Source organism: Ambystoma mexicanum, chromosome 9 (assembly GCF_040938575.1).
Source record: "Ambystoma mexicanum isolate Mex_15411 chromosome 9, UKY_AmexF1_1, whole genome shotgun sequence".
In the NCBI taxonomy this organism is placed as follows: domain Eukaryota; kingdom Metazoa; phylum Chordata; class Amphibia; order Caudata; family Ambystomatidae; genus Ambystoma; species Ambystoma mexicanum.
In genome coordinates, this window is record NC_090931.1 from 954,293,479 (window position 1) to 954,317,065 (window position 23,587).

At 49.2% G+C, this 23,587-nt stretch overlaps 1 protein-coding gene across 9 annotated transcripts in view; it reads left to right on the forward strand.

Annotated features, from left to right (window-relative positions):
• Positions 1 to 23,587, forward strand: part of WIPF1 (WAS/WASL interacting protein family member 1) — a 906,211-nt gene that overhangs the window by 874,637 nt on the left and 7,987 nt on the right. For all 9 annotated transcript variants that reach the window (XM_069616149.1, XM_069616153.1, XM_069616147.1 and 6 more), the window contains one exon: positions 11,533 to 11,646. In XM_069616149.1, the coding sequence (XP_069472250.1) occupies positions 11,533 to 11,646 (114 nt within the window). The remainder of the gene's footprint in view (positions 1 to 11,532; positions 11,647 to 23,587) is intronic.

Consider the following 23,587-nt stretch of genomic DNA (forward strand, 5'->3'; position numbering starts at 1 on the left):
TGCTTCCCGTCAAATCTGATTTCTTATACATTGTACGTTCTTTTGTGATCAAATGTGCATGGTTCCTCGTGTATATAAATAGATAAATCAAAGCACATATATTATCACAGTTCAGAAATTTCATGAGGACAGCAATTGGTGGATCCATCTTGGTAAATTAGCAGAAAGGGTCAAGCACTGGTGACTCTGCTTAAGATGCGGTTGAGATGGGTCCTATGGTCATTCAACTATTCAGTTCTACTTTTGATGACCTCTCTGATGATAAACCAGGCGACTAGGAATTTCACCTTATTAGTAAGGGTTGTTAACATTTAATGAGTTGTATATCTTTGATGCCTTCAGATTTCATGATGGTGGCTAATTCCAGGTATATCTAAGCTTTGTTGTGTACTGCCCAAATGTGTTGCTTCGACCGCACCACTGTTAGAATGTGGTGTTTTACAATGAGGCGGAGGGCAATGAATCATAGGGGTCACTGCAGTGCAGGCGGTCCAAGGGGGTCTCTGTGTCTATCTTTCCTGTTTTGGATTGTGAAAGTGTACTTTATACACGTGGTGTACAAGTATGGGCATTGAGTTCAGGCATACACTGGAAATACCAAAGAATGCTTCTTTCTCCAGCATGGGGTCTGGCATGACTTCACATGCTCATGAATATTCCGCGTCGTCAGGCTGGGAATCCTTGGTAAAGAAAAATCAGTATCAGTTTCGTTTCTGATCTGTCTTTCGTAGTAGTAACCAATCCCTGATCTCTGCGTCATACTGACCACAGCCAATGACTGCCGTCTCCCTAAGCCCCGCCTCTGGCAGCCATCTTCAGATTTTTACCGCACGTTCAAGTGTTGGGATCCTCGTGCTATTGCTCTCGAGCTGTAGTGCTTTTTTCACACTTTTTCCTAGGAAAATTTTCTCTTTTTCGGTCAAAAGAGCCTCAAGCTCCACCGTTTCTTTATCCGATCAACGGGGACCCGTGTCGGATTCTTCTACGCCCCTCAATGGTGAAGATTTCGTCGAGCCATGCTTTTGGAGGACTCCAGAAGTTTCTCAGGCCCATCTCTATCATGGCCTAGGAGAAGGGAAGCTCAACGCCCAGAAAGCTGTTCAGGGTCTGCCCTGGATGCCAGCTTCAGAATGTCTTTAAGGAGGACGAACACTCCCTTTGCCTCTACTGCCTGCATGAGGACAAGACGCACATGGAGAAGGACTGTGCGTTTTGCGGCAATATGTCGGAGCGGACCATGAAGGACCGCCATCTGCGTCTCGCCAACTGGCTGGAAGGGAAGAGCCCGTCAAGCGAGAAGAAGAAGAAGAAGTCCGAGCGGTCTTCTAAGACCTTTGAGGGCGCCCTGGCGACGGGGGTCCAACAGAAGGCCAAGCACCGCGAGTCCGCTGGCACCGGGAGCGCCGAACGGTCGGGCTCTACAGGCGCCAGGCAGGGCGCATCCTCCCCGGCGCCATCAACCACGAGCCAGCGCTCTGGCTCGGGTAAGAGGAAGGCCGAGCACCCGGCGAAGCTCCTGGAGAGACCCCGATCGATCTCGAAGGCCCCATCGGAGGGGGAGCGAGGCGGTGACCCTCCCCCCCAGGAGAAGGCGGTGAGCGCACCTAAGGTGGTGAAAGCCTTGATCCACCCGGCCAAGGCCTCTATCGAGATAGTCGCGGCGGCCCTGGCTCAGCCTGTGGAGGCTACACCAGTGGTGGCAACCTCGGGGCCCAGAATCTCCCTGCCACCGCGGAGGGAGTCCTCTTTCATGCCCATCGACAGGATCCCCGTGAAACCTCCGACGGAGAAGAAAAAGGGGGGGCAGGAGGTCGTCGTGGATTCGGCCTCAACCTCTGAGGAGGAGCTGATCGAAGTCTTAAGCCATGGCGTTTGCGTGGAAGAAGATCAGCCCGTCGGGAGGGACCCCGACATAGGAGACGACGTGAACGTCGAGGGTGCCGACGGGGCTCCTGACCGCCCGTCGGAATCCCCTCAACTAGTGCCGCAAGACAACTCGGCAGCCATTTTGTTGGCTATACAGTCCTTATGCTCGGAGATAAGGACGAGATTGCCGTTACCACCAACGGAGGAACCGCTCCCGATGGGGGACCCGGAGCCAGGCCCTTCTGGGAGCCCTCCTCTTCAGAGAAGAAGGATTCATCCTCCACCTCCTTTTCAACCATCGCGCCCTGCTCAGCCCTCCTCCCCGTCCACGACCCGTGGGGATGATACGGGGACTGACACGGCCGCGACGGGTACAGACGACGAGGTTTACGACGAGGATCTCCCGTCGTCACCTCCTCCCCAGGCTTCCCCGCCCAACGAGATTGGATCATTTCACGCCATGATCGCCAGGGCATCCGAGCTTTTCCAGCTCTGCCCGGAAGAGAAGAAGAAGGAAGGTTTCCTTTATCAACGGCACGAGATCAAGAGGAAGACGGTCCTCGCTGTACCTCTACTGGACGATATCTGGGATGAGGGTCTCGCCCTCCTCAAGAACCCATCCACAACGCCGGCGAGAAGGATTGGTATGAGAAGAAGTACCGGGTCCCGGACGCGGCCCCCTTGTGCCTTCGGGCACAGCCGACCCCGGACTCGGTCGTCTCCGCGGCGGCCAGGAAGAAAGCGGGGGGGCCTCGGCCTCTACGTCAACCTTCCCGCCGGACGGCGAGGGAAAGAAATTGGACACGATGGGACATAGTCATCTCATCGGCAGCGACGACGATTAAGGCTGCCAACGCCTTGGCTATCGTAGCCCGCTACGACAGAGAGTTGTGGTACAAACTCGCCCCCCTGCTGGACTTCTTACCAGACGACAAGAGGGCGGAGGCCCTAGAGATCTTGCAGGAGGGAGAAGTGGCGTCGGACCACGCCATTACGATAGCGACGGACATCGCTGACACTAGATTTCGCCAGTTGGGCAACGGCGTGTTCCTTAGGCGGCGTGGATGTCTCAAGGCAAATGACTTCCGTCAGGACGTGCAGACCAGAGTCTTGACCATGCCGTTCGACCGGAGCAACCTGTTTGGGAAAACAGTGGACGATTCCCTACAAGCCATCAAGATGGACACGGAGACGGCCCGGGCTATTGGTGTTCTCCAGCAACGACGGCCGCCCTTTTGGAGCGGCGGAGGCAAACAGGGTGCCTCCAAAGGTTCCGGCGGCGGATTTTCCACCTATCGTCAAGCGGCCCGTTCGTCGTCGCAGGAAGCCTACAGGGGACGAGGCAAGTCGGGCGGACCCTGCCGTCGTCGCCAAGGAGGACAAGGCGGCAAAGCCTCGTCGAAGCAGGACTGAACCGGCCGTGGGGTCGGGCCCCCACCGAAGCACCCCGGTGGGAAGCCAGCTGGCGAGCTTCGTCAGCGTGTGGGAGTCCATCTCCACTGACCGTTGGGTGCTGGACGCCCTGGCCCAGGGTCACGCGCTCGAGTTTCTAAAGTGTCCGCGCGTCCCCCCCGTGGCCAGGAAGGAACATCACGTCCCTCAACTTCTCTTGGAGGTAAAGGCGATGCTCAAGAAAGGCGCCATCGAGCTCGTCCCAAAGAGGCTTCGGGACTCCGGCGTTTACTCAAGATACTTCCTCGTGAAGAAGAAGACGGGAGGATGGCGTCCCATCCTGGACCTACGACGACTGAACAAATTCATCAAGGCACAGAAGTTCCGGATGGTCACCCTCCAGCACGTCCTGGGTCAACTGGAGGAGGGCGATTTCCTGTCGTCGTCGGATTTGGAGGATACCTACTTCCATATCCCCATCCTAAAGGGACACCGAAAGTTTCTCAGATTCGTGGTCCAAGGGCGTCAGTACCAGTTCAGAGCCCTTCCCTTCGGATTGAGGTCGGCACCCAGGGTGTTCACCAAGTGCCTCGCACCGGTGGTGGCGCGGCTGCGCCTGGAGGGGATCCACGTCTACCCCTACCTGGACGACTGGCTCATCCGAGCAAAGACGGAGCTCGCCGCGGAGCACACAGCAAGGACCGTCCAACTACTCACGAACCTGGGGATTCTCCATAAACTATGCCAAGTCCCACCTGGTGCCCGCGCAAGACGCACTGTTTCTGGGAGCGAAGCTCGACACAGTGTCGCTTCTGGCCTCTCCGTAGGAGGAAAGGACGAGGGCCATCTTGGGCAAGGTGCAGCGGATGCTGGTTGCGGACACGGCCAGGGTGAGGTCCATCAAGTCCCTCCTCGGAATGATGTCTTCTTGCATTTATCTCATCCGCCTGTGCAGGCTTTGGATGCGCCCGTTACAGGAGTTCTTGGACGCTTGCGGGATCCAGAAGACGGGCAGCTTCGAGGACAGGATCACACTCGACGAGAGCTTCCGACGAGAGATCCGGTGGTGGGGCACCCGCGCGCATCTGACGGCGGGCATGGACTTCCAGACCCCGGGCCACCAGAAGACAGTGACCACGGATGCCTCCCTGGAAGGGTGGGGAGTGCACACCGAAAACCTGCACGCGAGGGGTCTTTGGCTGCCGGCGGAGAAGTCCCTCCATATCAACGTCCTGGAAGTGCAGTGTTTTGGGCCCTCAGGTCCTTTCTTCCGTCCCTCAAGGGCAAGGTGGTGAGGATCTTCACCGACAACACCACCACCATGTTCTACATCAGGAAGCAGGGCGGTACCAGATCCCCAGCCCTGTCCAAGGAGGCACAGGATCTGTGGCATTGGACCGTCGCCCAAGGGATGTTTCTGGTGCCGTTTCATCTGGCAGGAATAAATAAAATACCATCGCCGACTTGCTCAGCAGAGAGCTGCGCTCGTGCCACGAGTGGGAACTACGACAGGATCTAGTGGACCGCCTCTTCCGACGGTGATCGATCTGTTCGCGACGGCGACGAACTCCAAGTGCCAGCAGGACGTCATTTCGCGGAAGAGCCAGAGAGTCCAGGGCCCAACAGGAGCCAACTGTAATCACAGGAATACATGCTTTTTGTCTTTTTGTCCGACCAGGACCCCACAGGGGGCACAGGAACACACCACATAGCCTTGAAAATGACCTACGGGTCGAAACACGTGTCGGCTGACCACATGGGGACACAAGAGCCACAACTGTACCCATAAGAGGTGTTTTCAACCTAACAAGACCAAATAAACAAACCCTCTTGCAACAGAGCATAAAAACGTAAAACAACTGTGTGGAAAATTTACTTTCTTGAAATTAACAGATGCAAGGTATCCAGGTAAACCCCCCTTTCTCTCAACCAATAAGTTGTGGGCTACACCCCAACACTAACCTGTGACCTTGTCACCAATACTAAACAAACAGAAAGGATTCTTAATACTAGAGTTTAGCAAAGTTGGTTCCGCCTCTGGGCCCCACATTCTCCTTTTCATTCTTATAAAGTTAAGCTAGAAATGTGGCACACAGGTGCAGAGACCCCGGCCAGGCAGATCATCCCCAGGATTTGTAACTGAGACCGCCATATGGCATGGGAGCCACCGACCTTGAGGGGACATGCCAAGTAGCCTTCGGGCATATCTGCCTGGACAAAAACTACATGACATGAACTGCTGTGTGCAGGAATTCATTCTGTGGGCAGGTCAGTTTGGGGACCAGCAGGCAAAAGGGCATCGGACCAGCAGAAGGGTTCTAGGCACAATCACTGTAATATTACTCTCCTGGATGCTGATGGAGGTAATGCAGGCAGAGAGAGACGGTATCAGGCCAAGGAAAGGCAGCTCTTCATAAGCTTCATGTAAGAGGAACCAGATAAGTGTGTCTAGTGGGAATTAGAAATCCCCCACTCAGGAGGTCTGCTGAAGCAGCATATACCTTTTATCTAGAGAAGTAAGGTTCTCCTGCAATAAAAGTAAATTGCGGCTGACCATCTGGCAGCAGAGGAACCCCTTTGGACCAGAGCTTGCAGGTCACAAACCTACAGTGGAACGTAGAGAAACAAGGCCGACGTGAGGTGTTACTGGGTTCCAAAGGCTCTTCGGCTTATGTCATCCATGCAGTGAGAGGCTGGAGTTTGGTGAAATGTTATACCTGGGGTTCCAGAATGTGGTGGAAGACTAATTGCTGTCCACAGTGTGCACATGCTGCGGACAAGTTCCCGTAAACAGCAGCGCTCTTGGCCGTTGGGACCCCAGGTGTGTCATTAACCAACATTGAAGAAAATGAAAAGGGCAGTTGTGAATTTATCATTTGAAGAAATGTGTGGCAGCTGAGGGACAATAATGGGAGATGACCAGGATGATCATGTAAGGAAAATGACCCTGGCAGCAAATGGTGCCAAAATCAAATAATACATTGGATGAACCAAAATGGGTGCCTTATCTTCAAAGGATGGACGCAGCAGAATAGAGGATTTCGACACCAGGTGACCGTGTGGCTGCACTCGAAGAAAGTCTGCCTAAATTAATCAAAAACGTGAACTTTGTACGATAGTCTGGATGATTATGAATAGACAGAAGATATAAAATTAACATCTTTGGGGTATCCGAAAGAGCAAAAAAAAAATACAAAACAATTTAGGCTTAAATTCTTTAAAGGCATAATACAAGCAGAGACGATCAGACTGATGTGAAATTACTAAGAAGCCATTTTGAACTTCAGACTGACTCTTAGCCATTGTGGCCTCCGAGTGAGGTTCATAAGAGTCAGCTTTAATAGAACTGGAAATGGCGAGAATTCAAATAAAATGGAGGGGCTGTCACCTGATTTGTTTCTACTTGGACTTGGAATTCATGGGAAGCATAACTTGAAGCCGAAACAGCAGCAATATAAGGTGTGCTGTTCTTGTGGTTTGCCACTTGCATTGGTGTGAGGTAGATGGAAAAGTAAGCGTCCGACATGGGGACAATGACAGAAATAAATAACAGTTGTGGTTTCTTAAAATATAAAGTATAAGATTATAAATAGAGTTCAACAACTTTATTAAGTAAAAGGTTTGCCAGGTGGTTCAAAAAGCTAATCCGGTCCTCTTGAATAGTCACAGTTCATTTTGTCTCCCTTAAGTCTAGTCAGAACATCAATTTCAGGATTGAACAATCTTTCATTAGTTTTATCATTTGGAATTAGGAATTTTGACTTCAGGTTCCAGCATGCAGCGCGTCTCCTTTTAATCACTTCCAGTTTATGCTAAGAGCTATGTCTTGAGGTTCCAGCAGGCATCCTTTCTCTTGTCCATCACTTCAACCAGTTTTTCCTTTGGATCCACCGGTTTTCCCCTCGGATGTCCTCTCCCTGCTCTGTGGCATTCATCATGGTGTTCCCTCTCTACAATTCAAACCTTTCTTCAGCCTAGGTTCCACCTGCCTCTGCCTCTTTAGCTCTCGGTGTGCTCACTAGCATGCACTTCCCAAACAGGAAATCCTCTGATGGATCTGTAATGTCACATTGTATTGCACTGCTTGTCTCTCACTCTTAACCACTCTCAGCATTGTCCTACTCTCCCGCCTTTATGATGTGATTCTCGTCTTGTTCTCGGCAACGATTATGGGTGCCGTCTCCAACAACCACCGCCCCCCACTGCTAGCCTTGCCTTTGTGGGCTCTCCATTACTTTTCCCTTGTCTGATCCACTTCAGCTGTGTCGGATCCTACTTAGCTGGAAGAGGCATGGTCTTCCCTGTACACCTTGTCACCCGACAGACAAGCATGCAATACTTTGAAAATACCACAAATGTTCTTCTGGACTAAACACGTGCCTCAACAGTGTGAGTGTACAACAAGCGAAGACTTAAAAAGAGAAAATTATAAATAGAATCAAGAAGCAACAATATTCCTTAGATCAGAGCCATCTTTCATGAAAGACTACATGGGTTGCACACAACATTTGGTCGTTAATGGAGACTGGACCTAACACAATGCACTTCACAATGTCAGTAACACAGACCTAATCAATATCGCATCCTTACCATGAACCACAACTCTTATTTTGAAACATCCTATCTAGGGTAACATTTCAGACTGTTCTCTTCTCCTCTTCCTCCTCCCCATGACCATATGTTGCTCTGGTTTGGGTAATTTTCTTGAATCCACTAGCGTGCCAGGTTTGCTCTTGCAACTTCAGCAAAAGTTGTTTTGCGATTTCCCTTGGCTGGACCTTGATCATCCAAACTAGCTAACCAAGCAATCATACTAGTCTTTTCAAGAACTCTTGACTCTGCTTCCCTTGTCGCAGTCTGTCATCAACAGCTTGAAAGAGAGTTGTTGCCAAGTTACTTCTGCCACGGCCTTGTTAGTGTTCTGCAGATTAACACTTCTGAGGTGGCGCCTGGTTGTGAGGTGACTCTTACAGGTGTGCAGTGGAGTATCTTTACTGAAAATGTTGGGGGCGGGGGACATGACATCTAAATGAAAAGGGCCCCTGCCAAATGAGCGGGACAAAATGGGGTGACACAAAAGTAAGGGGGGCAAACACTGTTGCCCCCTGCAAATTACGCCCATGTACAGGTGACTGCCATAGTTATCCCTGAGCCCTTGGGGCCTAGTGAGACCTTGTTTGATTCCTGAAGAGATTAGCTTGCCTAGGCCTACCCCACAGCAAACACTTGGACGGTTCCAAGAAACCTGCATGCAAAGGTTCAAATTTGTGTCTGTCCTTACCTAGCACCTTGGGGTTGCTGTCCATGCAAAAACATTCCTGACCCTCCGAGGAACCACATGGAAATAAGTAATGTTGCATCCTGTGGTGCTTACTGCCTCTTAGGTACATAGCTTTTACCAACATGATTGGGAGCTACAAGTTACTACATAAGAAAGAAACTCTTTAGCCAATTTGTTTGCAATGGTATTTCATAAGAAGGTAAATATTAACTCCTCTAATCTTTGGCTAGTGCTTCAAAGATTTGGTCCAAAATGAAGAGACTTGGGGAGAAAATTCATCTTTACACATAATTGAAAGAATGAGGACTCCAGCATTAAGTAGAAATTGAGCTTTATTTGAAGTACAGCAGTTGCAGACCCCTAGCACTTCCTTCCTCCAGGCTGGGACAACAACTGCTCAAGAACCCATTTCAAGCCCAAACATTCTACACAACAACACTAAGCTTATAAACATTTCACCCAGAACCATAGGACATCAGAGTGGAATACTCTGATAACTATCTACATAAGAATCATGGCAATACTAACAACTATTTACATGAACAACATGAGCAGCATCATATCTCCCTCGCTTATCACACACAACCTCTCCTCACAATGACAATTCTATTTTTATTCCACACCTGTCCTCCACTCACTCTTATGGCACCCTTCATTACCGCAACCACATGCACATGATTGGAATGTAACAGATCACCTTTCCTCTTTATCACAGCTTTTCTGATCTTCACATAATCACTGCACTGCACTCTGAGAAATCAATTTCCTCCATAATATTTGTAATTCTTCACTACACTTTTCACTCCAGATGAATTCTTCACCTTTTTTAAGCAATTTCCTCATTTCAGTAACCCTTTCAGAATATTTTTTATGAATTCTGGATAAACATCTAACATTCCTAAAAAGGAGCGCAATTCTCCTTTTGACTTCGGTTCCACCACATCTTTAATTGCATTTACCATGGGCAGTCTTGGGTCTTATGCCTTGGACCAAAATCTCATGGCCTAGAAATTCCACCTCATCAACTCAAAAACATGTTTATCCTTCCTCAATGCCATTCCTCTACTTCCAGGAATTACTAGCACCTTTTCTTACCTTTCATCATGTACTTTTACACTACCCCCAGATACCAAAATGTCATCTTGGAAACTGAAAACACCTTCAATTTTATGGAATAATGTATCCATTATCTTCTGGAAAACAGATGAAGCAGATACAAGTCCAAATGGCATTCTCCTAAACTGGAAGACACCTTCATGCGTGATGAAGGCCGTCAGCTTTCTACAGTTCTCCTCTAGCTCCACCTGATAGGCTGAAACCATATCAAGCTTCGAAAAAAACATACCCTGACCCACCATGCCCAGCATCTCGCCCATATTTGGCAATGGATGTCTATCCACCAGTACAGACCTGTTAACGTCTCGTAAATCCACACATAGACGCAGATCACCAGATGGTTTCTTCACAATCATTAACAGACGTCCAATCCACGCCCCACGCTCTTTCAATTATCCCCATGCTCAACAATTGTTGTAATTCACTCTTCACATCCTCCCTGAAGGCCAAAGGCACAGGTCTTAATTTTTCACAAACATGCACACACTTCTTTTTAAGTACAATCTGACGTTGCATCCATTTCTACTTCATGCTGAAGTCATTGTTCTTTCATTGGCGACAAGGAAACGTAATCAGACGCCCGGCACATGAGAAGCTTATTAGCTGCTCCCCATTGTGCGTAGCAGCATCCAACATGGGATTGCCAAGCCGCTATGCCTGTCTGGCATGTGCAGCGGCCGACGTGCCATTAGGAGAAGCCGCACCACCCAGCATTGACGACCGTGCTGGGTGGAGCGGCTTCTCCCAATGTCACGCCAGACATGCGGAGCAGATTGGCAATCCCATCCTCGTCGCCAATGAAAGAACGATGACTCCAGCATCAAGTAGAAATGGAGCTTTATTTGAAGTACAGCAGGTAAAGACCCCCAGCACCTCCTTCCTCCAGGCTGGGACAGCAACTGCTCAAGAACCCATTTCAAGCCCAAACATTCTACACAACAACACTAAGCTTATAAACATTCCACCCAGAGTCATAGTACATCAGAGTGGAATACTCTGATAACTATCTACATAAGAATCATGGCAATACTAACAACTATTTACATGAACAACATGAGCAACAACATAACAATAATCACATAGAATAGCCTCATTGATTCTGGATTGAAATTGTTTGTGGTCAGAGCTCCCGATTGATTCTTTGCATTCATTTTGCTGTGACTTTTTCAATTGAACAGAAGATTGATTTCCCTTCAAGCAAATTCCTCTGGTGGGGCAACTTTGATGCATTTACTACTGCATTGCTTTAAGTGGTATCTTACATTACCTCACCATGGCCTGCTAGCCACCAGCCTCGGCGTGCAGTCTAGCTGCAAAACGTGAACCAAGCAAGGTCTTTTTGCTTCGCTGCCATTGCACATGGCCAGGCCCCACACTGCTGGAAGGAAGTGCAACCGGTGGAATATTATCAAGCTTTCCTTTTTTGATGAGGACCAGCAAAATGTGAGCTTCGTTTATGCTTTGAATGAATCCATGTTAATGAACAGGTAAAACGCCACATGATCAGAGTCAATTCTCACTGCTTTAAGATCCTCTGGTGGTCTCTTAAGTGGTTATGTCTAGGGGCTTGTGAAATATGATGTTGGAGAATGGGGAACAAGGCATTGCATGGCTAGCCCATTAGATGTGTTAAAGGACATTCAGATACTTTCTGCAAGTTGTAAAAGTAGGGCATGATTTGGACTGGTTTGTGGAACCCAGGAGCATGCCTTTTCAATGATTTCATGTCACTTTACTGTCAGAAGGTGAGACGTTTCAAAGATGCATGCTTCATAGTACCTGGAAACAAATCCACTGTTTACCGTGTCTGACCTGTCCACATGCTGCGTGACGCTGATCCATGTCATTTTACAGAGAAGTGTGTGTTTTCTCTGCAGATGATTGGGAAAACAGATTCTCCTTCCATTCTGTGTCGGACTTTCCGCCTCCAGAGCCATTTGTGCAGCTGAACAAAAGTTACCCCAGTAAATTGACGCGGACTGAAAACAGAGGTGAGTTGTAAATGTTCCATTTTCCACTGAAGTTGTTAAGAACCAAATATAGCTTAGATAAATGTACTGTTTGGGTCCTAGTAGATCAGGAGTACAGCTTGTACATAAAAGGACGCAAATGATCATAGGATGGTATGAAAACATGAATGGGTTCATTCAGAGTGGTTTCCTGCCTCTGACCCCTTTTCAGTTACAAAGGTAATTCAAAAGTTAGTTACAGTTAATGAGAAATGAGTCTCGGCGTGTGGCACTGGAGGTACCCTGCTATTGCTTGCTAAAGTGAGCTAGTCCCATGCCTGGTATTGAGATGTAACGTCATCTACTGTAAGAAGCTTTGTGCTAAGAAACAATTTGGCCATCCATCCCCAACCGACTGCGACCTACCACATATGCTGGTTTTTACTTATTTTTAAATGAGAGCATACACATTTTTATTAGTTGTAAGCTGCTCTTTAGTCTGTACTTTTATGTCTTGGTTTTAGACATTTTGGTATCACCTCCAACTGGGTCACTAATTGAAAGATCCTCTCAGGGCCAATCCTGTTTCTTCCCCAGAACCGGATTTCCTCCACTGCTCTGTAGCTTCATGTAATAATATGAGATGATTGCGTCGCTCTATTTCAGGTTCTTCCTGCATCAAAGCACTGGAATACTTATTATCCAGATGTCATAACCTTACTGGGATTCGATCCTGTGACTGCAGGCTGCATACATATATGATAGACGAGTGTTAACTAGCTGAGCAGTCTTACCAACTAAATATAATTCTCCACCTTCGTTTGCCCTGGCTATCGCACTGTATGTACAGTACTCCACTGCCTCTTGATCATAGGTCTAAAATGTGAAAATACAGCAAATTAAAATAAAATGTAAAAAGTGTTTATTCGTATTGAAATATAAATGTGAAACATTAAGAATGGTGATGGTTAAACCAACCTCCCAACCTATATTAAAAGGTATTTAGATGTAAAACGGTTGTAATGGGCATGCCCCACAAAGGGTGCGGATGGAAGAAGTAAAGGGCAAGCAGCCCATCGGCCCAGGAGGGCAAGTAGATAAAATATGCCTCACTTAGCTCTCGATTGTGATAAACCAACAGACACTTTAATTGATCTCACCAAGTTAAATCTTTTTCCATAGATGAGTTAACATGTTACAGGGCTCTAAAGGCACATTTTCTTTCAAAATGTTTTAGTAGAAAACAAAACATTTCACATAAATGTTCACAACCAAGTAGACTGCAGTGTTTCCCCAGGCACATCTCTTCAAATGACATCTAAAACTTAGAAAAGTGCTCAAGCTGTAAATAGACATATTTTGAAAGCTTAAAGTATGTTTGGGTATTCTCTGATCATATTAAAATACTCTACAGAATACTTCTTAATGATTTTGTTTCTAAGTATATATTTGTTTAAAGTTATTTTTCTGAAGCATGGACTCAAATGGGTGGAGCACTTGCCTTGGGGCAATTAGTTTGGTGTAACTTGTGGTAGCTGCATCTTTTATTGGCGTTGTGTTGCAGGCATGGCTCTGGCTACTAAGGTAAGGGCACCTCAGGGAAGGTATCGGGGAACTCTGTCAGTGGGGAGGAGACATTGATCCTAGTGTGGTTAGGAGCTGGGGGTAGGTACGGTTGGGGGTGCAGTAGCAAAGGCTGTGGGAGGGCAAGGTTGTATAAAATGCAAGAGGCTTATTGATATTTTATTTGTACCGCGCTCGTACACAAGTGTTTATGAATGCCAAGTTGAGAGAGGGTGGGAAATACTACAATCAGGTGCTCCTGCTGGGTTTTGTCATCTCTTTCAATTTAATGAAGATAGTTATTTACAGTTATTCCATCATCTGAACCAAGGGGAAGGTTACTTAGCTTGTACGGCAGTGGCAGCAAAAATGTATTTAAATGAGTCCAACAAAATTATACTCACATATATTTCGTTTATTTACAGTAAATAAGCAAAATACCTGCGAGTATAATTAGATACATTTTACTCTCAACCTCAAGAAAGGGTGATTATAATAATCCCACTCAAAAATCGTCTGTCCCTACTTATAAGTCTTTAGTAGGATAAAGCGCTGGGGCTGAGACTGGCTTGGGGGCACCGAGAGGCACCTCCTACGTAGGTGACAGACGTTGGTCCAGCTGCGCAAAGTTACATTCTGGTCTAGTGGATTACACAAAGCAAGTTTCCCTCAAGTAGTAGCAGATTTGGCCGATGAGGTCCTGAGCACTGCAGTGGGTTTGATTATTCTCCTTGCTCGAGTGTAGTAGAACCTCTTTAGAAATAAGCTGATGCAAGTAGAATACAAAACAAGGAATGCAGTTTGACTGGACAGTTGCTTCTAGTCAGTTCTCTGCTGAGTGCATTAAGTCCTTGGCATAGTTGCTGGGGTGGAAGCTGTCCAGCAAAAAACATTTGTTCTTTAAATATTCCCATTCACCTTCTGCAAGACGCCATGACAAGATTACTGCTTCTACTGTCCTCAAGATAAAATGTCCTACTCTGGAGAGGGCGCTAGAGAGCCCAACCAAGATGGCGGCTCCTCTGTGAGCTGCGGCAGAACTCCCTAAAATCCTGAAAAATCGCTAGCCTGTAGTGTGAAACCTGACCGACACGGGACAGAATCAGCCTCCTAAAGCCCTAACACTCGTAGCGCATCATTTGCGGAGATGCTGGGTGCTTCTCTGGCGGGGAACCGAATGTGGCAGTGCCCGGCGGGGGAAGGGCCCTGCCGCCAACTGCAGCCCTGCATCGGCCTCCAGACAAACTGCTCACTGGGGGAGAGGCGGCTGTGAGCGACCGTGACCGGAGGCCCTGCAGAGCGGGCTCCCCCCCTCCAGGTAGTTGGTGAAAGGCATGGGGCTGACTGAAACCATCCTGACCAGCGCCGCCCGAGAACGGGGGCACTTACCATCGCCGCTCCTCAGGCCCATACTGTGCATCACATCCTGCACACCGCTGAAGTCACTCACCGAGCTGCAGACCCCATTCTCCCGCCTGGAGCCTGGGAACCCCGGTGAGACTGGCCACTACCATCACCAGCGGCAGAGTCGACAGGCACCCCCCGATTACATAACCAACACAAGACCTGGCCTCGGGGGATCAAAAGCTAAGGAGCACCAGCCGCCCGCGAGGATGCTATAGATGGGAGCGGAGGGGGCAGAGGCTCCCCAGAAGGACCTCCCAGGCACATAACGAGAGTGGGCTCGCTGGAGTGCACCGGGAGATACGGGTGCGAGGAACTGGCCGATCGGGGTGCCCACTCTCACCCCCCCACATGGGACATTAACACAGGGACGGCTTGAGACACAGGAGGCCGAGACCACAGAGCCCCGAGGCTTTCCTGAGCAAGGCCTGCCAAACACACGCAGCTTAGCAAGAACCGCGGTACAACACCATCCTGATGGCATAACAGACGCAATCACCCACCAACACGCAGTGAACGATCAGGCCAACGGGACGGACACCCAATCTGCCCACGGACGCAGGGGCCATCACCCAGCAGAGCATATCCCATCAGCGCTGCCACCTTCACATACCGGGAGTCACGCCCTGACTGGCTCATCCCACGGCGAAGGCGCCCAGTAGGAGTCAACAGACAGTAGACAAGGTAGGAACAGGCGTTTGGTGCCGGTTTAACCCCTGGCCCTCTCGGGCCCCCTCCCTTGCCTCCTCCCTGCCTACCATACCACGCAGCTCCTCAGAAAACCGACGACCCTTGGCCCCTCTCTCAGCTGGGCCTCCACAACGATACCCCTCCAAGTTGACTTGCAAGAGCGCGGACAGTCGAGGAGACGGGTGTCCCCACCGGCAATGTAACTGAGACCAACAAACGCCCCGCACCCGGCCACTGGTTGCCTCGGCCTTGTCTCCCCCAAGGCACAAACCGCAGCAAGACACTCCGCTGAACAGCTCTGACGTGCCCATGCAGCCGATGCAGGCGTGGGGACCCCGACCGGCACAAATGTCTGCCCCGTTACGATCCCTGGCATCCCATTTGCCTCACAGACCTACCTCTGCTGCCAAGATCACGCAACAAACTTATCAGACCGACCTGTAGAAGCCGCAATATACAACAGTGGTTCCATCACAGACTGCAGCCCAACCAGGCAAGGACTGCCACATGGATTGAAGCGAACATTAGAGGTACTACCCTCTCAGCGGCAGAGCCCCCCAACCCGCATAGACCTCGTGCCTCAACAACGGACTTCTGACACATTTACTCTCCTAGAAAGAGGTCACTCACTGAAGGATCTCTGTCCTTGAACGCCCACTTGGACCAAACTCCAGCCACAGTCACAGCATAACAGTGGCCAGTCGGGCTAGAGCAACATCAAGCACCAGCCCACTATCACGACTCGCGGCTTCACTGTAAAGAGCTTGCCTGAGAGGGCAGCACCGATCCAGGCAACCCACCGACCGAAGCTCTACCAATCAGGCCCCAAATAACAGCGAAACCCACCCCTGGACAGTGACACCAGTCGCCGTGAACTGCACTCTCCCACCAGCTAAAACCTGATTGCCATAACTAGACTCAACAATCACGGTGCAAGCAGTTGACAGCCCATAAGCACCAAAATCCACCGACAGTGTGCGGCAGCGGCCCCCCTTCACCTCCTCTGGAGCTGCACCCTACAACAGGATTGCCACCCGGCAGCCGCCCTCCAGATCCCTGGGACCCCGACAACCATCAGCTTTGGCACGTAGGCCCTAGTGCTTTGGCTATACACAGACCTTAAACTAATCAAGAGACCCTAACTATACCCAAAGCGACACCGGTGCACTAGGAACACACCCAAGACCACAGAAGACAACTGTCACCAACACCATCCCCAAGCTCAGGCCTCACTAACCGGCCGAACTCCTTGACGTGCTTTCAAGACCACTCTCATGCCCCAAAGGCCTCAATTGACCGGGCCCCCCAACCAACCTATAAGTGGTTCAGAATGGGCAAATCCGACAAATCCCAGAGAAAATGTTACTTTGAACCAGACGCCGTGGTTAGAACCCCTAAGTCAGGTACTCAACCAGAATCCCCTGCGTCCATGATGGAATAAGATGAAGAACCATCCCAAGCCATGGATATTCTGGAGATCCTCCTTGAATTGAAAGCCGGCATAGGCAATTTAGACTGCAAACTCGATGCACTCTCATCAAAAGTCGACCAGCTACAACACCGCCTGGACAAACACAGGGACAGACTTGACTCGGTGGAACAGAGGTTCTCCGATCTCGACGACAACACAGCTTCGCTAACAGCCAGAGTAACGACCCTGGAAAACCAGATGAAAGCGGTCACTGCTAAAAACGACCTCGAAGGGCGATCACGGCGCAATAACATCAAGGTGGTGGGGGTGAGAGAGAGGCAGATCCCGGTGAAAATGGAGGAGTTTGTTGAGAATATATGCAAAGAACTATTCAGAGCCCCTGCACTCTCGCAGCTATTTGTAGTAGAAAGGGCCCATAGAGTTCCGACCAGTCGAACTGTCCTGGGGGCCGCCCCACGCCCGATCATTGCAAGACTACTTAACTTTAAATACCGTGACACAATCCTACGTCTGGCCAGAGACAAGGGTGAACTTCAATTTGATGGCGACATTCAATTCTATCCTGATTTTTCACCAGCGGTCCAGGCTCTGCGGAGATCCTTTAATGGGAGTAAAACGTCGACTACAAGACAACCAAATGCTCTACTCAATGCTGTTCCCAGCAAAGCAACGCATCCAACACGACGGGAAAACCCAATTTTTCAACTCACCAGAGGAAGCAAATACCTTCCTAGATGGGCTTGGCTGCAGACCTTCTGACAATAATCCAAGACCACCCAGGAGATATTGAGCCAGAAGAAACTCACTGTGACACTGCAACTCGTCCGAATACAACTGATAACTTATCATTCACTGACTCGCACTTAGGCTGTACAACAACGTGAATCTAAAGGGAGCTACTGACCTTGGATTGGCACTAGCGCCCCAAGCTCAGCACTTTTTATCAGCGGGTTAGGGAGGAGGGTTTCTTTGACGGGCAGGTTGGGGGTTGCCCGTGAGAGGGTGGAAAGGGAAAATGCCTGGCACCGTTCCTCACAGAAAGTGGGACGACTCTCCAGGGACCAGAAGCAGTTTGGGAAATGCACCAGTTATGGATCCACCCGCCACTGACCAACCCCGCGGTCATCTTGTGAACCTGACCCACGTCAGTCAAGACGAAGGTCATCTGCACACAGACATCATGGGAACGCTACACCGACAGCTAAATCCACTGAGAGAGGCATGTAGATCTGACGCAAGTATAATTGCCACACACCACGTTCAAGCTAGCAACTTGGAACATCAGGGGAGGCAACAGCCTGACTAAAGCACGGAAGGTATCCCAATACCTCCAGAGGCACAAAATTTATGTAGCCTTTATCCAAGAGACACATCCTCTCCCGACCTCCGAGAACCGCTGGGGTCAAGACTGGGACTGTCACAGATACTTCTCTTCATACTCCTCTTATGCCAGAGGGGTGGCCATACTAATAAATAAAAGATCAAAGTTCAAGCTGCTATCGACAGATAAAGACAATGAAGGCAGAGCACTCCTGTTACAGGGGATCCTGGAAGGTAATGAAATTGTCTTTGTGAACTCCTATGGGCCGAACACAGACAGGCGAACAATTTCGACTGGGTAATGACACACTTAGAGGGAGGGGAATCAGCTACAATCGTATGGGGTGGGCACCTGAACACAACATTAGATCCCCAAAGAGATAAATCACATGCACCTGCCGCCCTTCCTAACAAAGCAAGCCTCCAAATTCACAATCTGCAGAGCCTACGACCTAGTGGATGTATGGAGGCACAGTCACTGGGAGTCTCGAGAATACACTTTTCATTCTAGGGTCCACAACACAAGCTCACGGCTCGACTACCTACTGGTGTCAAAACATAGCCACCTCCAGTGGGGTCTGTGCCAAATCTTCCCAAGAACACTTTCGGACCACTCCCCAGTCACTCTTGAATGTACCCCTACAGACAACAGGAGGGGCAGAACTCACTGGAGATTCAAACCAGGATCTCAGCAGGACCAGGTGTTCGCCGATGAACTCTGTACTGAGATTGTCTCCTTCCTAGAGATCAACCAGGGCTCGTTCTCGTCAGTGGGAATCCTTTGGGAATCACTGAAGTGCTATATTAGAGGGGTATGCATGACTAAAGAAAACGGGATATTGAAATTAATCAGATGAGAACTCGCCGCCAGCGAAATGCAAGTGAAGGTGCTTGAACGCGCATGCACAGTCTCAAATGACCCTCGCTCCCTTGCCTCCCTCAAAAAGGAACTAGACAAGTTTGGGTCCCTTGCAGAACGAGAAACAAGATTCCTGTCGCAAGGTCATTGCATCCACAAATAAGGAGAGGGCCAAAAACCCAGGGCCCTCATTGCAAGGTTGATAGCAGCAGACAGAAAACCAACACAAGTAGATCAGGTCAGTGATTAGCAGGGCACCCTAGTATACACCGAAGAGGAAATAGCAGAATCCTTCTGCGCCTTCTACCAGGACACACTAGTTCAAAACATACTACCAGCCCAGAATCCCTCCTCCATTACCTAGAGGACATTGAGCTCTACTGGGTAAACGATGAGCTAAGGGAACCTCTGAACAAACCAATCATACTAGAGGAGATCCTTCAGGCAATAAAAGAACTGCCTAACACCAAAGCCCCCGGCCCCGACGGGTTAATAGGAGAATTTTATAAAGCATTTGCCCCACTCCTAGTACCAATCCTATTACAAGTTTTTGAAGAAGCACTAGTAAAGGGAACCCTTCCCCTGACTCTCCGAGGCGAATGTGATCCTCATCCCTAAAACGGGAAAACCCCCACAGGAATGTGCCTTGTACAGACCAATTTCACTAATCAATCTTGATAATAAGATACTCTCAAAGGTTCTCACTGCTAGGCTGCTCCCTCTGATGCCCGGGTTGGTGCTCGGTGACCAAGCAGGCTTTATACCTGGCCACAGTACAACATTTGGTATCAGACGAATCTTTGGTGTCATAGAGGCTCTGGATCCGTCATCTCAGGCTGTAGCAGTTCTACTCTATGCAGAAAAGGCCTTTGACTCTGTCGAGTGGCCTTTCCTCTTCGCAGTCCTGAAGCGGATGGGCCTTTGAGACCACTTCCTCAGACTAGTCTCCCTCCTTTATAATCACCCCCTGTCGAACATCATTTTGGGGAGAACAAAATCGGCAAGCATAGAACTACAAAGAGAGACCAGACAGGGATGCCCTCTGTTGTCCCTATTGTTCGCTCAGGTGTTGGAGCCTCTAGCATCCGGCCTTCAGTCCCATCAACTAGACAAAGACCTCTCCCTCGGCCCCCACAGACTAATAATCTCCTTGTATGCTGACGACATGGCCCTTTTCATCCGCGACCCTGCAGAGAATCTAAACCCAGTCATGCAGGAAGTTGTCAAATTCGGTACCCTCTCAGGCTTAAAAATTAACCACGCTGAATCTGACATATTCCCCCTAACCCCTGATACCAGAGAATTTGTAGACGACTATGGGTTCAGATGGGAACACTGGAAAGTCAGATATCTGGGAATCATGATGTCCAGGGCCCACCAAGACCTCTTCCATGACAATTCCGAGAAGGCAACGGAGGGACTATGAGACAAAATAATCAGGTGGAAACTCTGCTCACAGTGTGGGGCCGCGTCTCCCTTGTAAAAATGGTGATCCTGGTCAAAATTCTTTATCTGTTAACGAACAACCCTCTTTTACTGCCAGAAAGATTCCTGCAACGTCTGCGGAGCCTAATTTGTGAACTGATCTGGGCCGGCAAGCCCGCGGGATTGGCGTACACGACACTTATCAAACTAGTTGTAAAAGGAGGCCTATCGCTCCCTGACCTAGAGCACTACTATTGGGCCGCCCAGGCCCAATTACTCAGCTACTGGTACACCACACATTTTATCAGACCCCATGTCCAGATCGAGCGAGCCCTGGTGGCCCCCAACTTACTCAGAGCAGCCCTCATAGGCCATATGCAGGTACCACACACAACGCTAAATGTAGTTCTTTCCACCTATGCAGTCTGGAAGAAAATCATGCAAAAGTCTAACGTCCCGGTCAGGTTCTCCCCTCTTGTCCCAGCAACATTCATCCCAGGTATTCCACTGACCGCGGAAAAGGTAAACCTCCAATGGGCCGATAAATTACAGATCAGCACATTAAACAACCTATTCGTCGGGGGAGTCTTCCTAACACCCCAAATTGCATGGGACCGAGGGGCAACACTGCCTTAGATTCCTTCCTATACTTCCGTCTCCGCCACACACTCCAATCATTCTTCCCCTCATTTCCGCTGCAACCACCCACATGGCAACTACTACATGGGGTAATCCAATATCGGGTGAGGGAAGGCTGGTCTCTGCAATCTATAAGACTCTCTTGTCTGATAAAACTCCCCTACCAACAGCCCCGAGAACAAGATGGGAAAGGGCCTTGGGAGTCACAATCCCAGACGAAGACTGGGTTTACATCCTAGCACAGACCCAGAAGGTGCCCCTGAACACTTGCTACAAACAGATACACTTCAACTACCTGCACCAGCTTTACCACACCCCAGTGAAACTCCACAAACAACGTCCGACAATGTTAGCGTCATGTGAACGTTGCAACGCACCGGTGGCGGATTTCATCCACCTCGCCTGGGAATGCCCATCCATAAACCAATTTTGGACCCTAGTACTGGAGAGGACATCTGCAATGTCCTCGAACCCAACCCTATGGTCACGTTACTGGGTCTAAGAACCTACCGTCCTCGGTGCGGAGGCTGGCTGGACTATTACTGGTGCTGGCGCGCAGAAGGGTCGCAATGTCATGGGGGCGAGGACACCCCCTTCCCAGCAAGTCTGACTACAAGACATAACCCTCTGCCAGGATACTGACTTGGACTTTATTAAGACTTTACCCCTTCACGCAAGACCCCCGGACATCTGGGGTCCTTACATTGCCTACTTACTGTCTGCCCCGGACATTGTTTCACTGCACAGCCCACCCCCATAATCGATATCCTACAGGTCTTTGTGCTCACTCGGATGATGTCTGCAGAGAACATTGCGTGAACTTCTATGACTGCACTATATCCTTTCACAATTCACCGGGGGAGGCGGGGGGTCTCATGGCGCAATGTTGATACTTGTTTGTTCTGTTTTTGAAAACCCAAACAAGTTCTTTGTCCTCTTAGTTTCCTGGTCAACAGGTTAAGCTGTTGATATAGGGATTTTAGAAGCTTGCAGAACGACCTAGTGATCGCCAGATGCTTTTCCTGTTATGCTGATTTGTGGCACTCTTGACTTCAGAGCAGCTGCAAGTTTTTGGAAATGCTGCAACCCACCACCTGTGCAAACAAGTCTGTCTTATTCGGGATATCTTCTTGGCCCGGTGACGAATCCAGGGAATTTGTCCCTTCTCTCCAAAGGGGGAGCCATCACCCTTGGGATAAGGGAGGTGAGCCTCCCCCCCTCTAGCGGACAGAGCAAGCAGGATCTCACTGGGGGAGACCCACCCCGTGGAGGACTAGAAGTCCCCAATTATGGTTTCTATTTATCCTCCCTTATCTGAAAAGTCCCATTTGTTTGTTAGCTATATGGGAGCAAAAAAGGACAAAAGTATACAAGTTCCTTTAGACATGGTTGCTATGATTTTGGACCCCTTAATGAGAATGACGGTGTCTGACTCACAGAAACAGGAGGTTGCCTGATCTTGCTACAGCCGGGAGTTTAAACGACTTATGAAAGCAACCGAGAGAGAGAGAGAGAGAGAGAGAGAGAGAGAAGGAAGTCCCATGGACTGAGCACCAGGAAGGAACATTGCACTGGAGGGGGGGAGTCTGGAGACTGCCCTATGCAGACGGCATACAGAACTGAGGAGCTCCTGGAATTGCATGACGCTGCTTTCTCCTTCGCAGGCCCCAGTCAGGGTGAGAGCAAAAGAGCCCCAAGCAGAGGGAAGAAAGAATTGACCACATGCCGGGGAGGAAGAGGAAGTGCCCCAAGTAGGGGTGAGATGCAAGGAGCCCATGCAGGGGGAAGAGGGAAAGAACCCCAAAGCCAGAAAAAGAGGGAAAGAACCTGAAGCTGTGGAGGCAGACAAAGATCTACAAGTCAGAGGAAGAGAGAAGTAACCCCAAGCCAAGAAGGAAGAGAAAGAACCTCAAGTCGGGATGAGAGCAAAAAAGAGGACCATGCAGGGGAAGAGAGAGGTGAGAGTGAAAGTACCCCAAGCAGAGGTAGAAGCCCAGAGGCCCCAAGAGGGGATGAGAAATACTACAACCCAAAAATGGATAAGAAATATTATATCCTACGTGAGGGCGAGAATAACCATAGCCTATGGTGAAACACCAGGAAACAAAATCCAAGACTGGGAGAGAAGTACTAAGCTGAAACAATGAGCTATAAACACAAGCACATGGCTTGTAAGAATGCTGAGTAGAAACATTGTTTTCAGAAGGAACTTTGAACTGTGTAGCTGAAAAGACATCAGAGACACAATTAGGTGCAGGTCAGAAACCAGCTAAGATTCTATATGAATGAGAGGAAATCTTTTCACAGACTGGCTCCGATAGCATTTATGTTACGCCTGTTTTTTTAGTCATAGGGACAGACTTAGGTTAGACTAGGCCTACGATAGAGGACTGATTTTCATTTTAAGACATCCTGACAAGCACCTTCTTTTTATTACTATCTGATGTAGACTAGAGCAAAGATCTCCATAACTGTAAGCAAATGATAGACCTTGTTTTCTGTTATAATAAAGGAACCTTCAGAGTCATGACCTCTTGTCCGCCTCCTGATTCTGACTTACCACAGCTCTGGCATTGATACTACCTTTAGACTATTATTCCCCCACATTCTCAATCTAGCAAATCTTCAGTCAGAACTAAGTTAAATATCTC